This window comes from Vanacampus margaritifer, chromosome 20 (assembly GCF_051991255.1).
Source record: "Vanacampus margaritifer isolate UIUO_Vmar chromosome 20, RoL_Vmar_1.0, whole genome shotgun sequence".
Lineage (NCBI taxonomy): Eukaryota > Metazoa > Chordata > Actinopteri > Syngnathiformes > Syngnathidae > Vanacampus > Vanacampus margaritifer.
The window spans coordinates 3360953-3379661 of record NC_135451.1 but is presented as its reverse complement, the minus strand read 5'-3'; the positions used below and the strand labels follow the sequence as shown (position 1 = coordinate 3379661).

At 38.9% G+C, this 18709-nt stretch overlaps 1 protein-coding gene across 3 annotated transcripts in view; it reads right to left on the bottom strand.

Annotated features, from left to right (window-relative positions):
- Positions 1 to 17639, bottom strand: part of phldb2b (pleckstrin homology-like domain, family B, member 2b) — a 43693-nt gene extending 26054 nt beyond the window's left edge. For 2 of the 3 annotated variants that reach the window (XM_077554665.1, XM_077554666.1), the window contains exons 1-6: positions 17349 to 17639; positions 13400 to 13456; positions 10409 to 10532; positions 9704 to 9802; positions 9315 to 9398; positions 1188 to 1307 (exon numbers count right to left, since the gene is read on the bottom strand). In XM_077554665.1, the coding sequence (XP_077410791.1) occupies positions 1188 to 1307; positions 9315 to 9398; positions 9704 to 9802; positions 10409 to 10532; positions 13400 to 13456; positions 17349 to 17381 (517 nt within the window). In that variant the 5' untranslated portion in view covers positions 17382 to 17639. Of the gene's footprint in view, positions 1 to 1187; positions 1308 to 6833; positions 7002 to 9314; positions 9399 to 9703; positions 9803 to 10408; positions 10533 to 13399; positions 13457 to 17348 lie in introns of those variants that run through there. The other variant, XM_077554667.1, reaches the window with a different exon arrangement.
- Between the last annotated feature and the right edge of the window lie 1070 nt (positions 17640 to 18709).

The window sequence follows — 18709 nt, the reverse complement described above, 5'->3', positions numbered from 1 at the left end:
AAACTAAAAAATGAGGAACTACTTAAGGTTTAATCTAAGAAGATTGTATGCACAGTAGTGTAGAGGGAGGCTTGCTGAAAGGCAGTTGACCTCATGCATTGTGCTTTTCACTGTCATCCAAGTGCAAAATAAAATAAACTGCTCTATGTTAAAAAAATAAAACGGTGAGTGTCATTAGACACTTAACCCATATTACGTTGGTGGAATATGACTAAAGAAGAACAATCACTCGTTTTTTAAAATCCATCTTAGGGTGGGCGCTCATTTTGCCACCTCCTGTTGACTGAAACTGGCATCACTAAGGTCTCAGGTCATGACCAATGATGACTCAACTTGCGAACATCAATGTGATTGGTTGTTGCCTGAAATATGAGCAACTGTTGATGACATTTTCAGTCAACAGCAAGTGGCAAAATGGCCAGGTGGACAAAACGGGGGGGATTTTGCTCACACAAACGCAATATTATTTGGAATGCTGTGTTTGCACTAATGGGGGCACGTACAACATATTATCGTAAAGGAAAATTTAGGGTTTACTTCCTTTTTAAGGTTTAACACGCACGCGCACGCACACACACACACACACACACACACGCACACACACACACACACACACACACACACACACACACACACACACACACACACACACGCACACACACACACACACACACACACACACACACACACACACACACACACACACACACACACACACACACACACACACACACACACACACACACATCAATCAATCACCAAGAAGACAGTAGAGTCCAGCTGTATCACCATGGAAACAATGGGGCACCACATGACAAAACATTCTAATATGTTTTAAATTTAACCATGCTTGACGATGAAGGTGTGTATTTTGGAACAATATATATGAATGTGAACTTCCACCCAAGGACCCCCTCCCTGCCCTTCAACATTCTGCCACACCCACCAAATCTCACACACCTGCATAGCTAATGACAGTGTAAGCCTGTAGACGGGCTTGGGTTTTGCGTGGAGACAGATGTTCAAAAGATGAGAACAGTTAAAAAAGATGAGAAGGGAGGGGTGGGGGGTGTTGAAAGAAGACTATACGTGGCAGCAGACAAAAGGCTGAGTGAAGAAGAAAGAAAAAAGTGACTCATATCACATTTGAGGGCAGAAAAAAAGACTGCTTGCGTGTTTCGGTGTACCTGTATTGTAGGCTAGGGCGGACACAGGGCTCTTTTGAGGAAGCATGCTCTTCATTCTGCTTGCCTCCTCAGGATGGTTGAACCGGAAGAAGTAGGATTTACCAAGACACAGGAAATAACCTTGAGGAAAGAACAGGTCAAATTAGAGGTAGGGACAAAAGTTATACATGTGAAGTAGGAGATAGGGACCGGGCCGGCCCGTGAATACTGAAAGTCCCAGGATAATTGATGCCCATTGGAATGGATTGGGAGAAAAGAAATAATAATTATAGCTTCAAAAATGCTGATCAACAGTCAATAGAAAAGTTTTCATGGAAAATGGGAAGTGGGGCGGGGATAAAAAATAAAAATAAAAATCCAGTGAACTCAAAAATAAAAAAAACAAAATTGAAAATATTTAAACTTTAATTTTTTTTTTTAAATCCACAAATATACAAATCCATGAGTCGACAGTATAATGCTACAGTGCAGTAATATTTATTCACAGCTTGCATGCTTTTTCACTAGCAGCCCTTCTAGACCACAATATTTGCTCTGACCATCAATTAGGCTGAGAAGGCCAGGTATTAAACAAGATGTCAGGGTCGTGACCTCGGTAATGCATACAGGCAGCAACAGCTGTCCAAATAGTTCACAAGAGAAAGTGACACACAGCTAGAAAGTTCCACTCGAGCTTCATTGCAATCACATAGCTGGCGTACCAGAGAAATAAATGATCAAGGACCACCACATAACATATTTGATAGACGCCATTAAAATATGCCTGTTAGTTGGTGTGACCATCTCGGTGATGACAAGTAAATACTATCATATTCATACCTGGCACAGTTTTTGGGCTGAATGCACTTCTTGACGCAACCCAGCCATTTTCATCAGGGTTTGGGACTGACAATGCCCTGGAATTGGTGGACCTGCTTGCCGAACATCTTTCAGTCAAATTTTATATCTTTGTTTTAAGCCTGAAATGTAGCAACAGGTCAAATCGTTCAAGGGGGACTAATACTTTCACAAAGCACTGTATTTTGTATTCATTCCATTTGCATATTTGTGTCAGTGCAGTTATGAAATATCACAGTATGTTGTTGGGAGAAACAATAGTGATTAATAACTATATCAGTATAATCAAATAAATAGTGTGAACATGTGACATGTGTCCAAGCATCGGGTAAAATTTTGAAACTGATAAAACGAGGACAAAATTAACAGTATTGATGTTCTCCCTTTTTACCTAAAAGTGAACATTATAACAACAGTCAGGCACAAAAAATGTTTATCATTGAGCTTGAAAAAAATTATTAAATAGACATTGAGCAAAGGTTAACGTAATATGATGCAACACGCATCGGACATTTGGACTGAAGTACTTATGAACTGCAGGCATTTAGGCCATGGCTCTCAGCGAGTCCCCCTTTCTGAAAATTCAAGATTAAATTGAATTACAAAAAAGCCATGAAACTTAAACCAGTCCTGAATCGTGGACATGTTTTCCCAACAACAACTGCAGGGTTTTTCCTGGCTCAAATTGAGGCAGAGGTGGCATCATCCTAACTATGATGGGTGACTACCGATACCAGGTATTGGTGCCAATACCAGTCTTACGGGGACCGATACCATTGTCGGCCGCCCTCCTGCAGCAATTTTACGATCAGGGACAAGAAATTAAAAATTATATGAATACAAAGTTGCCATTAACTTCATGCAATTTTAAGGAAAAATAATATATTGGGATATATAGGTCTTTCTTTAAAATCATTGGTCATTTAAGCAGTGTTTCCCACACCATGTTAATACTTGGGCGAGCCACCCAAGTAAATTGGCCACCACCCAAGAAGTTTTCAAGAAAATTTATTACAAGTATATTTCAAAAGAAAAAAAAACGTTGCGACAGGATGTACTGCATGTAACGTTAGTTCGCCGCCACTCACTTGTGGATCGTGAGGCTAGAGGAGACGTAACAACGAGACTGAGACCCACCTCTCGTCCAACCCGCCTCCCATCCCCACCGCCGGAGTCCACCCACCCAAGTAGATTACAAATCTGTGGGAAACACTGTTAAGGGTGGGGAATTTTATTTACTAGTGGTATCGGTATTTGGTATCAGTAGCGGTGACTACTCAAGAGTTGTGTATCGGTCAGGGAAAAAGTGGTATCAAACATCCCTAATCCTGACCATGCGCCATGATGTGCATGTATTCTGCAAATTCAGCTGGCTCGCTTTCATTTTTAACAGGCAACATATAATAATTCCATGTTTCAATAATAATAATAATAGTTCCAATAAGAATGTGACTATTATCATGTTAAAGCATTCATTCATTATCAGTCACTCAGGCTGGAGGTGGTGAGCAAATAAGGTGGATTTTGTACACAGGAAAAACCCTGAACACGATGATCCATTAATAAACACTAAAACAAAACCTGACAAACAAATTTCCTCACAAGTCAGACTCATCATACAAATAGCAATTTGGGAATACATAAACCAATCTGCCATGGGTGCGTTTTTCTTGGCTCATTTTGGGCATATGTCACGTGACAACTAACCCCAAAATGACTGAGACATGTTGCCCCAAACTACCATATTTGCTCATGATAACTAGTTTAAAGTTATCTCAAAACAGAACAATGACTGAGGTATGACAAGATTACTTAATCTCTTCTCTAACAGGTCAAAGTGTATCACTGCTAGGATTTTTAACAGAAAGACACTTTTTTTACTACATAAAAAGCCAACATTTTTTGCTTTGGGGCTGGGCTATGCAAAATAACTGTTAAGCGACACTCATCTCAGCTCACAATTTGCTAATCTCTTCTCAGACACGACATATGAAGGAAGAAAACTGGTATTCCACTTTTCAGTTGCGCCCTCTGGCGGATAAGATAATTGCAGTGTGACAACTAACCCATGTGACAGCAAGCCACACTCTCCCTTACCAGTTTTTAATGTTTGCCTTTTAAAGAATAAAATACACTTTTAAGAAATAGTTTCACTTAAAACATGAGAAAATTTTGCAAAATGTTGACATGAAACCAGAGTATCTGAAGAGGGAAAGTCATTCAACCAAATAACTCCATTACAGTTAGTGTGCAGCAGATTCCTTGGACCTGAGGTCATAGCAAACCTCTGAGGAAGGAGGAAGATATATTGAGGACAAATGGAAAAAGACGGAATGTTTTTGGGGGTAAATAAACTCCTCGTTTCTATCTTTTATCTTTGTACTCTCAGCAGTGTTAGCAACCTAATTTGAATAGTGTTAGGTCACAGCCATTTTGTGATTGCCAAAAAGCAGTGCTTTGCACCTCTCCAAGCTGTAATTCCTCTGCGCAAGGCGGTGTGGCCACACACATGAAATGTTGAGTCTGCACCGCTGGGCTGTTGAACCTCTCAAATGCATCACTTATATAAAGTTAAGAGTTTTGCATGCACACTGTGAGGAAGTGGCATCTCTTTACTTAAAAAAGATGATGATCTTTGAGAAGCAAGAACTTGTTGTGGACAAGACAACATTTGTTTATAATAGCAACTAGACGTCAGAAGCATGCTGTGATTCACGGTAGCCTCCAGTAGAGCAAACACAAAGGCATGTTTGTGCACACCTCGCCTGCAGTCTGCTCTTGTAAAATTCAAATTTCCGACTCTCAATAAACCTCGCCATGTGCCACCTGTTAAAATCCATGCAAGAGTGTTGGCCTGATTTGTTCACAAGCCACATTGTTCCTCTCAACTTCCTCTCATCTGAACACTTATAAAGAACATGGCAATTAATCATTTTATTACTCTCGGTTAATTCCTTGTTGGATCTACACAAGCGGTTAAATGGTTGCAATCTTAAACTAGGTGTTTTTTTTTTTAAATACACAACCCCAAAGAAGATCACACAAAATGTCATTAAAAATCTCATTTGTTGTTTACTGAAAGTCCATGTAGAACAGTTCAACTTTGCAATAGTCTGTAAAGACCTTTATAAGATAATTTAAAGCTTGCCATCTACAAAGACAAACCTCAGAGTCTTTGAGGATGCAGATGTAGTTTTCTCGAGTCGAATCTGGACTCAATTTCTTCAGCTCTAGATGTACTAAATTACAATCTTACCACAATGTTATAGGAGAGGAAACTCTAAACTGTTTCTCTATTTGGTTAGCATCAGCGCAGACACAGCCAAATTGAGAGCATCGGTAAAGAATGAAAAATAAACCAATTACACCGACCTCATGTCAAACATTTGCTTAGAAGAAATGACGTCAACTGCTTAATGGGTCAAACGTGTATGAAGGAGTATTTGGGCCACACTGAAAAGAAACAAAAATGCAGGATCGCAATCACGAGAACAAAATCAAAACTTAATACTAACAAGTTTGACAAACAATAAAAAGTTTTTTTTCTTTTCTTTTTTTTTTAAACAACCATAAAAAAACAGCAGTCACAGGTTACAACATGGAGCTGAATGAACTAAATGTAAATGTATTCATTCAAGACAAAGATGCTTAGACTCACAACACACCAGAGTTCCCATTGGGAGTGTAAATTGGCCTCAAAACTACATATTAAGGGTCTCTGGGGCACACAAACGGGGCAGTTACATCACAAAACGGCAGACTGGTCTTTCTCAAGGGAGTCGGTGTTGATTGGGTCAGTCAGTCAATCTGTCTCAGTCAGACACACACAGTAAACAGATATCCACATCTTATCCAAAAAGCATCAATCCATTAGCCAACACATAAGATGGCTGGCCAGGAGGGAACAACAGCAGGCGATTGTCAAAAAGTCTACTAGATAAGCTCAATAGAAAAATAATGGAGCAAATGTTGCATATTACAGTTTAAAAAAACACACATACACAAAAACAAGCAACAGAACTGATAACTTAAAGGCGGATGGGGCTAGGGGTGACATTATCCCACAATAAAACTCTGGACAATGAAGCAGGTTTTGTTTTCAGGCATTAGGTAACCTTAAACCTCAGTCTTCACAACCTGGGGCAACAGTGTCTCTTTGACACATTTGCATATGAACATCCAAAGCTAAGCAACCCCCTCCAAGGTACGGCCAAGGTTATTGTCATGCGTGGACAAAAAAGGTGGCATGGGACACTTGTCAATTTGACTGTAGGTGAGACTAATTTACATTCCCTAGCAAAATCTAACAATAAAAGTCCTGACAAAAGTGTGCAAAGATCAGTGATCAGATCAGTGTGTGTCAATGTTTCCAGTGACCCATGCAGACAGATGGGACTACAATGCGATGCAATTGTAGGCAATCAGCTGTAGTAACTTATTATCCAAGGAAAAAAATCAATGCCATGGTGAGCGACCTAAAAGTAGTTAATTTATTACAAAAGGGGCACCAGATGGCCAGAGTGAACACGAATGTGCTTATGACAGGAGGGGGGGGGGAAACACCATTGCCAGTTATGAAAACGTATCATTTTAGGCACATAAAGAACATGAAGTGGGTGCAAGGTAAACTAGTTTTAACCACAGTATACATACAGGAAAAAATAAAGCATGCAAAGCAAGCAGCATCTTAAAGAATATTCACTGCAAAATTAAGGAAATACTTCCTAATGCTTTTGAATGAGAACCCGTGTACACACTTTTATATAAATGTATGTAAGAAGCTAGTAGCTAATAACCCCCGTTACTAACCTTTTGAGTCCCATTCAGTGACGACAGAAGAATATGTGAAGCAAGCCGAAACATTTATTCCAGAAGAATGCACAAGAAGATATGATTGTCTTCACTCTTGCGAGTTTACAAGTTGCTGTTTGCTTGGTTCATCCATAGAGTTGCGACTCTTCTTCGACTCCGTGTGATGCAGAAAAAAGTTCACTGATTTACGTCCAGCTGTGGGCTGTACCAACTACATTATAAAAGGGGGGCGCTGCGCGGGTTTTGGTGAGAATCGTCTTCGGAATTTGGTCAAAATGATCGTTCAAGCCTTTTAACTGAATAAAAAATGTAAAGAAAAGCAATGTGTGACATTACACAATAAAAACCTCGGCAGGTAATACAACACCGCATTCATTTGTAGTTGGTACATTCGAAGATTACTCGGAGGCATTGCATTTCCAGCCCACTCCCCCTGGCTGCAGCGCTTCTTTTGTCTGTCTACCTCATTTTTTCCCTTTGATGTACCGTACTTCTACGTTACTTAAATCAATTTTAAAACGATGCCTATGTAAAGAAAATTCACCAAATACAAACTGAGATTGATTTGTGAAATTTGATGTAAAACCCTCCAGGCTAATGACAGTTCAAGCAATGATGACAAAACAAAACAACAAACAACATTCTACCCTTTTAATTGCCTCTTTTTTTTTTCGCACAAATGTTTTCTACCTGAGTTCTTTTTCACAATACGTCTTGATGTAGACATTGCAAAACTATGTCAATATTTGAATCGACCAGGCACAGCAAAAAAACCATAGATATTCTTGTCAATATTTAACCCAAAATGACATACTAACATGTTACACAAAGCAAAACTACTAACTAAAGTAGGTCTACCACAAGGAAAAGTGGATAATTTAGTTGCAGATCTCTCTCGATTAGCGTACTGAATGCTTTGTAGCTGCTGGAATATGTGAGTCATTGGAGCACTTAGTTCCAAACCATTATGAATTAAACTAAACCAGAGATACGTAATGTGAAGTGCCGGCACTGTGATCAATATACAGTACATGGACTCACACACACGCACACGCACTCACGCTTGGGCTGTGGGCCGGTGGGGTGCCTGGCGGGCCTGCCGTGCCCCGTCCTGCTGCGTTGGGTTGGGGGCGCGGGCCGGGTTGGGGTGGGGGGCGCTCCTGGCTCCTGGGTTTGCTCTCCAGCCGGTGGCTCCTGCGCGGCCCGGGGGTTGGGCCTTGGCGCTGCCATGGCCTGGGGGGCCCTGGAAGATTGTGCTTGCTCTGTCCTGGGGGGTCAACGGCTCCCCTCTTCGGTGGAGGTTTTCATGCATGCCAGATCCACCACACCAGCATCTATCGAAATTCAAACACAATCTGCTTCTTCCTCTGGTCGTTGAATCGGTGGAAACTGATGTCTGTGGATCTCACTCTGCTTCATCTATCCTTCCTTCCTTTCCTCAGTCTCTCCTTTGGTCTCTTGAGGTCTCCCTAATTTGTTGAATTTAGATGTTTCTGGGGTTGGTGAAAGACTCTAGTTGGTAATCCGGTGGGTAGTAGGTAATGTCTGGTCGGTGCTGGATTTCACTTTCCTTTCTTTTCTTTGATCCTTCCTCGGGTCTCCTGATAACCTCACGACTCTAGCTGGATTCTAAAGTATTCGGTTTAGGTGAACGGTATGGAATTTTTAATAGGTTTTAGGTGAAATAATGAGTACACACTCACACGCACGCACACATGCACACACACATACCATGCACATACTCACGCACATACAAAATAAAAAAATAAATCAAAAAAATAAAAAGGGGGGCGGCACGGAGGATAACTGGTTAGCACGTCTGCCTCGCAGTGCAGAGGACGTGAGATCGAGTCCGGGCTTCGGCCTTCCTGGGTGGAGTTTGCATGTTCTCCCCGTGCTTGCGTGGGTTTTCTCCGGGTACTCCGGTTTCCTTCCACATTCCAAAGACATGCATGTCAGGTTAATTGAACACTCAAAGTTGTCCATAGGTGCTCCAGCGCCCCCCTGCGACCCTTGTGAGGACTAAGCGGTAAAGAAAATGGATGGATGGGTGGAAATAAATAAAAAGAGAGAAATGACGATCACATGTCGAATCGGTAAAATTACCGAATGAACAATACTGAGCTCTCAAAAAAAATAAAAATAAAAAATTAAATTAAAAAAGCAATAAGCTTAATTTCCAATTCTGTGTTTGTCAACAGACTTTTCATCTATTACATGACTGGTATATTGGTGCGTTGGTATCGACAAACCACTTGTGATGTTTACGTTCATGCACTGTGACTAATGGTTTTGAAGTATAGTTTTGACAAGATTTGCTGACATCTTGTGGGATGTCACACGTGATTCATTTTTGAGGCACTTTTTCAAGAAAAATATGATTGATCACCTTATACCACCTTGGGGGCATTATCTTTGAAGTTCCACTGTATTTACTATTACAACAAATGTATATATATATATTTTTTTTAGGCTTACCCTGTGTGAGTGGTGTGGGCACCGTCACCTGTACCCCATCTAGACTGCATAGATGACCACAGGGATCCAGGGTAACTACGCCGCCTGAGAAGGAAAGATGATTAGTAAACATACCAATATTTTATTATAGCTTATTGGTAAATTGTTATTTTTTTATTTATTAATTTATTAACTCTTTAAACTGCAAGCTTTCTGTAAACAGAGGAAGTCACATTACTATTATGTCACAGAGACAGCATAAATCAAAGTCATCTACAAAGTCAATCAATGGTTGTAGTCCAATGACATTTAACTCATTAATTAAATTTTCCTCTTGTATATAGTTATTTGTAAAATTGAATATTGTACCACACAAGAATTAGAAGTCGCTCAAGTAAACTATTAGTGACCTTCATTGAAGATGAGGCAGTGTTCAGCCTCGATTCCGGGTCCCTGGATGGTGATATCTTGAGAAATTGGGGCATCTTCTCGGCCTATGCGGGTCACGCCTTGAAGATTAAGAAGGACTTAATCAGTTTCTCTATTTTGTGCATATTTCTGGATACTAGCACACATAGGAAATACATAAACAATTTGCATAATGGATGCTTTACAAACATTATTATAATTTTTTTTTTAAATCAATAGAAGCTTTGGTGATGAGAGAGAGGCTTTGTTCACCAAACCTCTTGCTCCCATTAACTGGATTCCTCACTCAAATGTAGAGAGTGGCAGTCTGGTAGATGAGTGAGGAAAATGGTGAGGAAAGTTATTTGCAACACACTTTATCATTTGGGGGAAAAAACAATGTAAAAATGATGTAATTTTTTTAAAGTGCAGGCAAACACAGATACACCCTGTAGAGGGTGGTAGAAACCAAAACCCAAAATACGGTACTTGGGATTATCCACTTTTTTACTGTATGCTTGTAGTTGCTGGATGCTATGACTCAGTGTATCCATCAGCTGTTCCAAAAGAACTTTTGACTCAAAGACCAAATGCATATTGTTTTGACACATACAGAATCAGTGAAGCTCAGTTAGAAGCACCCAGCTGGCTCAAAATGTTGAATCCAACAATTCATCGTAAATGGTTTATCGCATAACAGTCACTACCTTCTTTGAGTGGCAGCAAAGTAATGGCCACGCTTAATCTCCCACTGCCCAGGCTAACCAGATGAGGGGTGGCCGTTTGAACCTTGAGAGCCTTTCCTGTGTCAATCAGATCCAGATGTGCTGACTGCAAACAATCACAATTGCAAAGGTAAATTGTATAATTTAGTAAATATACAGTGTTGACACTATGATGACGACGGTGAGACACTGTGAAGACATGTAGGTTACACTAGGGGTGTTCCATATCATACCTTTTACGATATTACCGGTGTATTTTTTGGGGTGATAAAAATTTGAAATATCGCGAAATTGATGTGATAACGTAATGCGTAACGTCAGACGTCTTCGTGTCTATTTGGACGTGCATGCGTTGCTTGCTGCTGCATACAAACAATGTCGGAGCATGTGAGGCTGTGAGCTGCAGCCGGTTCTGCCGGCAAAGTGGGAGTTATGAAAAAACAGACGGTGGTTGAATAATACTGCATATTGTTTGGCTAAGATAAACAATTTGCGGTGGTTATTTTACCGTGATTGGTAACTCGCCGTGTGGTTGACGTGACGTTAGTTTGTGATGCTAACCGTCCGCGAAGGTAACGTGCTCTGATATGATAGCGTGCGGGTTGCTGTTGCGCAGCGGCGTAAACATGCACATTTGCGTTATTCATACCCGCTAGTAATGTCTACAAGCAACCATGGCATTTTCTCGCTCCTCTTTTTGACCAATCAGAGACATTCACGGCAAATTAACGCTCACAGGACGGTTGCCGGTTACGGCTAAAATAACCACTGCCTAAACAATCGCAAGGGAAAACATTTTTCAACAACAGACTTGCCTGCGATGTACAGAGCATGACGCCACAGACTGGCTGCTACCGTATCTTATTTTTATTTATTTTTTGCCTCTACAATAGTGGTGTGAACTGCCTAGTACCTGGCGATTCGATTCGTATCACGATTCACAAGTCGCGATTCGATTCGATATGATTAATCCCGATACGAATCTATGAATTATTTATGGCGATTTTTTTAAAACTCAAATTTAGAAAATACTAATCAGTAAACTTGTACATACAGATTTGTATGAAAATGTATTTATTTATCTGAAAATTCAGGTTTATAATGAAGCCACTGCATTTAACAAACAGGTTTCAGTCTGTTTCATGTCTGAAACAGCACTAAAATAAAATATTAAGGCTTAATGTTCCATTAATATAATTTTTTTCCATGCTTAATGTGAGAATCCTAACCCTAAGTAAGACGTTTTGTTGAATATTTACATTAAAAAATTGATGTTTAAAAATCGATTCGGCCACATATTGAATCGATTCGAAAATTGCGTGCTGTAATATCGCGATATATTGCCGAATCGATTTTTTTCTAACACCCCTACTCTACAACATTGAGTATCAACCACACAGGAGAAAATTATGGACTGTCTTGACTTCTGAAGGCTTGTTTTCTTTTTATTTGCTAAGTAAATGTGCTTTGTGTATTTAAGCAGTTAAGTTGCAATTAGCTCTCGCAGGGTAAACACTACCTGGCCTGTTTTTATTTCCATTTCATTCCATCACGGTTGCTCTATCTGCACTTCATTTACATTTCAATTGTGGAAAAAGGGTGGCTTAAATATTGTGCTGCAATAAAAATTCTATTATTCCAAAGCACCAATCATAAATCTATTGTTCAGTAATTATTACCAATATCGTCAAAAATATCGTCACCGCAAATTTCTTTGAAATACCGTGATATCATTTTTAGGGAATATCACCCACCTCTAATGTACACACAAATTAAGCATTCAGAGCAGACACATGAGGGAAAAGCTTTAAAGAAAAGATGAAATTAAGACACTGTGAAAACATTCAGACATGATGTGAGGACATTTAGTCTGTGTGAAGACGATTAGCCACAATGTAAAGACATTTTTATGACACTGTGGACAATTCAACACAACATATGGACTAATAGACACTTTGTGGATGATTACTTGAAATGAAGAAATGTATTTAACTCAACGCTATGTTTAATTTTAACAAACTTTTTAGAGCACTTTAAAAATAAAGTGAAACAGTGTGCTTTACATGAATTCTAAGTAGTGATGAGAATATTTGCGGGGATAGAGCCGGCCAGCAAATAGAATTGACGCCCATTGAAGTGCGTTGGAGAAAAATATATATAACTAATTAAACCCAATAAATGCTTTTTTTAAATTACGTGGATGAACACTGAATTTAGATTTTCCACGAAAAATGGGTGTATTCCCATTTCCCCCCAAAAAAGAGGACACTTTCCCCGGCCTTAAAATTGTGTTACCAGTCGCAGTTACACTGTGTACTTCACCTTCTATTAGTCACGCAATGCCAACCGAACATTTTCATGAATTTATAAAACCCTTGGACACCGGAACATGACATAAGAAAATGGTCTGTCCTCTCAAAGGTTCTATTAAAAGAGGACGTTTGGTCACCCTACCATAAACAGCACAGGTGTTCACCATTGTTGTGAACACAAAACTGACTTAGCAACAATTTTGCCCTTGCTATTTAACTCAATCAACCACGTGACCTCTAACATGGAAGGCTTTACGCACTGCATACAAACGTGACATCACATAGTAAGGGTCTACATATGGCAGCAGCATTACTGACAACAATGTGAAAAATCATTTTAATTTCCTCACTCAGAATCGAGAATCGATTGTGAATCAATAAGAGAATCAGTAGGGAATCGGATCAATAAGCAGTACTCATAATCAAAACCAAATTGCTCAATTCATACCAATTGTCATCCCTATGCATAATACAATTAAACAAAACATAACTAAGAAATAATAAAATAACTATTAAATTAAAGCAAGAAAATAAATATATTAAAACTAGAGCAGGCCATCAAGTTGTGTTAATAGACAAGGAAAACATGGACACTGTGTGGATATTTAGACACAAAGTAAGCGCATTTGAAACTTTAAAGTGCATTCATAATGTATATCACCTTGTGCTCAACTGGAGGGATCTGATCAGACTCAGGTTGTGACATCATCTCAGAGTCCTGCAACAGAGATTGAGATGAGATCAGATGACAGTCAAACCACACTCAAAAGAATATACAATGTATGGGCACAGTTCATATGGGACTGTATACATATATATATATATATATATATATATGTAAATTTAGAAGCATGTAAAACAGCTGTGTTTTGCATGCTCAGCTGGCACATGACAGAAACGGCTTGAGTGAAAGTGTTCCAAGGGGAAAATACCACTTAAGAGCTCCCAAATTGTGGGTATTTAGAAAAAAATAAGTTAAATGAAAAAATTAAATAATTAATTATATCAAATAAAATAAATTAATTTATTACATTCCTTTTTTCTATTTTCTTTTTAACAATGCACCTTACTGAACTCTGAGACACTGGCACAACCAGGATCCTATGTTCTTGTTTACAGTTTGAGGTTTTATTAGTGATAGTTTAAAAAAAAAAAAGTTGTCCACCTAAATCATAAAAGACAATGGCATGCTATCATCTTACACATGGATTTATGACACTCGTCGAGATTTATTCCTGGAATTTTTTTTTTCTTATTTTAGAGCTTGTACTTGGATTTTAACTTTGATCGATGAAGATCAGATGATTAGAGAATAGAGAAAACCTAATCTTCATCTTCCTGTTTTCTCTTTGTTAATCTTCTTATATATGCAATCATACTGTACAGTAAACCTCTGATAAGCTACATGATTTGCAGGCAATGTTCGCAAGTGTTTTTTCTTCTCCAATGGGTTTCACTCGCACTGCTGATCACCATTTTAGGAAAAAAAAAACAAAGTCGCCTCTAGACCGCTTCCCCGAATTCATCGCCAACTTCCTCTCTGAAGTTGTTTCCTCTGCTGATTTAACACCCTCATTGCCTTTTCAGATACACAAACCCACTCACCCCTAGAGCCTGCACACATACTGTAATATATAAACATTTATAGATAAAGTCACAGATCAGCTCCTTTTGTTGAAATCAAGATTACAGGCTTCACACCCCATTTTTTTCCTTTTTCCTATTTTTTTTAATCCCATCCCCGCAGACAAAGCAAATGTTGGACAATGGCATTTACACCATGCACACAACAAAAGTAACAAAAGTCTTAAGCAAAACTCTTTCAGGAATGATAGTATTGTTCTTTCTCCTTTTGTTCTTTTCATCCTCCATCATCCTTCACATAATCCTTTGTTGTTGCACCAGGTGAACTCCCAACTCTGGGCAGGTGCTGACACGTTTGCTGCAGTCTTGTTGTGCTCTAGTAGAGTCAGGGTAATGAGGTGCGCCATACTAGATCCAGACTTAAAAGAATGCACTTCTGGCATTTGATGCTCTCAAAGCTTTGGGTTTAGGTGCCAAAGACAGTGCAAAAAATATTTTCAGCAAAGATCGTGATTTTTCTGGGTCAAAAATGTTTGGTTTAAGCTTGAGATTTTAGGGAATGATACATCTCACACAAAAATGCAGCTATCATGCATGACATCACACAAGATTTGAGCTCCATGAGCATTTCAGGGATTAACTACTAAAGAGGGCTATGCTTTTCTTTTTGAGTTTTTAGCAAATGGCAAATGATAAATGTGATGACCAGGACAAAACAATAAATGGAACACCAGAAAGTGGCTAACACTTCTGTGTTCTGGCTGCTTTGTACTATATGATGTATACAATGACAATACTGTTGTGAGAAGAAGAAATGTGATACATGATTTTTTTTTGACATAGTGTACAATACCAATAGAACTCAATTCCAGGTGTGCTTTCTGTTTTTCTTGTTTTATTGTCAATTTAGTTAGATTGTACTAGAAGTAATTTTTATCTTAATACATGTCACTGCATCCAACACTTAAAATGTTTTGGTTATTATGTATTGCCTTATTTATTATTTTTACTGATGTATGTCAGTTAACAATGTTTCAAAGCACATACCGGTAATTCAGTAGGCCACCATCCAGTCTTGACTTTGACATTTGAAACCATTATTAAGACTTTCACGATCCAGTCTATCAATATACATCATATACATTACATGTTTACATATGCTTCATCAGCTAGTTACGTTAACTATAGTATTTTTTTCTTGTTTGCCTGTCTTAATGCTTCTCTTCCCTCTGTCTCTGACAAGACTCCCCTCCCCTTGCATTCCAGCATCACCCTCTCCTCCTCCCACCTGACAAAGCTATCATTGTATCACAGATACTATTTAATATGGAGTCCCTCTCCCAGTGACTCCTATAGTGCAAAAGGGTCTTAGTTTCCTCCCTTGTCATCACAGCACTCTCTGTTTAGCTCATGACAAGACTGGGATTAACGGAAAGCATAAAATAAGGCTCTCAAGCAGTAGTAATTACCACATACATGTTTGTTTATGCCTTTTGCTGTACAGTACGTGTTTTGGTGAAAACATAAACATGGCTTTCTCAACTCAAAGCACACTTGCTCATTTCTAGAAAAATTCTAACAACCTATGACCCGAAACACAGCATCCTCACAGGAAAGAAAGACCATTGTTATGGCAGCTGACTCAGGATGAGGAAATCTCTCTTTTGGATGTAAAGTCATGGGTGTGGGTGTCTCTGCAAAGACCACACATCACCTTAAGTCCCACATGCAAGGGATCATGTTGTGTTTGGATTTGGGAGTGGGGGTGGGAATGGGGATATGACAGATAGACGGGAAGGAACTGAGAATTATTTATAACCCAAATCTCTTACAGACTGGGTCTCATGTGGCAGTGGACCCCGAGTGCTGTATTCAATTGAGACAAATGGACGACAGAGCATGGGCGATTAACAGAAAATGGAAATAGATGTGACGAATATAAAATTGGCTCATAGGAGCAAATATGCTTAGAATTGAATTAGCAAGCCTTTAAGAGTAATATTATCCTAAAATGTTATATTTTCTGTTTTTCTGAAAACTCAAAAACTGAAAGGTAGAATTTAAATTAATAACTTCATTTCAGGACTTGAACGATCTATTTAACTAATGATGTAGCTGATTTTTTTGCAGCGGTGGCCAGCATCATGAGGAGATGTTTAGCCCCCTCCCCCTCCTTAAAAAAAAATTTGAATAATAAATCAAAATATGACTTACGCCAATATTTTAAGAGGGTGATGATATTCAACTCATTGTCCAACCATGTGATATTCATTTAATTTATTGTTTTTTGTTCTCTTACTATGACTGCTATTCTGCATGTGTTTCTTTTTATTTTTCAACACAGTGAATTTTGCATGCGTTATTAGGTCTGGAAAGGGACAATTTTAGAATCCAGATAAATCATCATGAGATATACATTATTTTTTAGTATTATATACAGTACATACCTCAGATGTGCACATAACATAAAGCAGATGTTTTCTGTCTGGCGCGCAACCGGTGATAAAAGTAAGACTACTTGTACTGAGCAAACACAGCAGACCATCTCCTCCACATTCCCCCCTTCAAGTTGCATTGGTTTTAACATTAACTTCAACGGATCACTGCTTTGAACTACCTGTACAAGTGTTAAATCTGTTAACGAATCATGACTGGAGTCAAATGAAGCAGGGACGGAAGGTATAAAGCCTTAAAATACTATGGCAGTTTCAAATATAGCAAATATGGTTTCCTATCCAACCTGACTTTACGGTATGGAAATATATTGATCATATGGCCTATAGCTTTATAGTACTAGTCATCATTGATTATGTTGTATAAGAAGTTCTGTATGACCTATATGAATTTGTAATCTGCTTTAATCTCTCCATAATGTAATACATTCTACAGAATCTGCATTCCTCTTAGTTAGAAGTATGTTGTGCATTTTGTGTTAATCATTAAACACCCAACTTGGGTGCAGATGTTGTAAATTCCTGAGCTGATTGTGCAAAGAATAGACAAGCATGTGTTAGAAGTGCACTTACCATGATTAGAGCTGGACAGGCCACTTCTGTCATTATGCTGAAAATAATGCAGTTTCTCGGTGATCCAGATTTAACCTCACGGATCCCCCAAAACTACCACAAATGTCCAACTGCTGTGATTACAATCCTTTCCTTGACAGCAGAAACATTCCCTTTGCAGCATGGGCAACCTGTGAAAGACTTTCCATCCTAGATCTTGCATACACACGCAGCCTCAATGACACACAGGCACGCACCGCAAATATACACAAAAGTTAAAAAAACAGACAGCCTCAGCCAATTGCGACGTGTAGAGGAATTTGACAGCAGCTGGAAGTCAAGCTGGAGAAGGACTGGAACAAGGGGAGGGAATCTCGCTCCCTCTCTCTCTTTTGCTCTCTCTGTCACACACACACTTAACTCCCCCACACAAACTCGGTCTTTCAAGCACAATACATGAGGACACACACTCTCCGCATAATAGGCAGGTGCTAACAGACCACCTCAACTTGACCCCTCATTCTCTTCAGTTGAAAGAGAGAAGGCTGCTGAATTATTCGGCTTGTGAGAAAAGGAGTGAGGGACAAAGAAGAAAAGCTAATATTCTCCCTCACTCACAACAGACGTATTTGGTTAGTCATATTACAAGGAAAATGCAGTACTGTATGACTAAAATGTTACATTTCAGGTTTTGTTCGGGTCAATTCAGTGGCAACAAAAAAGACACATACTGTATCATGTTGCAGGCAATTATAAAGTTTCAAAAAGGACTTGGTAACACTGCAATCCTGTTTTCACATAGTTAGTCGGCTACAGATTAGAAATGCAAATGCTAGCATGCCAAATAATTAGTTAAAGTGAATTCCGTAATCACAGCATTTTATAGGAAGTCCTATAAAATATTTAAGCAACTATGCCTCTAGTGGCTGTAAGTAGCAGAGCAGATGACATTACATCATTGCGTCGTTCATTTTTCACTAGTTTGTGTGAATACATCATTGCTGTTACATAGTGCACTTTAAAAAAAAAACAAGATTAAAATATGAATGCATTATTTCTAAGGAAACGGCATTTGAAAGCAATTAAACTAAAAGTTTGATACAAAGAATTAAATGGTATGTACTTAAATGGGAATTTTGGAAAAATCTTGCATTAGACTTAAAGGGGAAGTCAACCATAAACATTTCTTTACAATCTTACTTTACTAGTCTAAACATGAAATTCTGATTAATATTACATTTGCGGAATATGAGTTATGCAGTAAAAAATCCAGCCGTTTTTATCCATCTCAGGGGGCGGCCATTTTGCCACTTGCTGTCGACTTAAAATGACAGCACAGTTGCTCAAGAGACCTGAGCAATGTGATGTCATTTTGCCTCGAC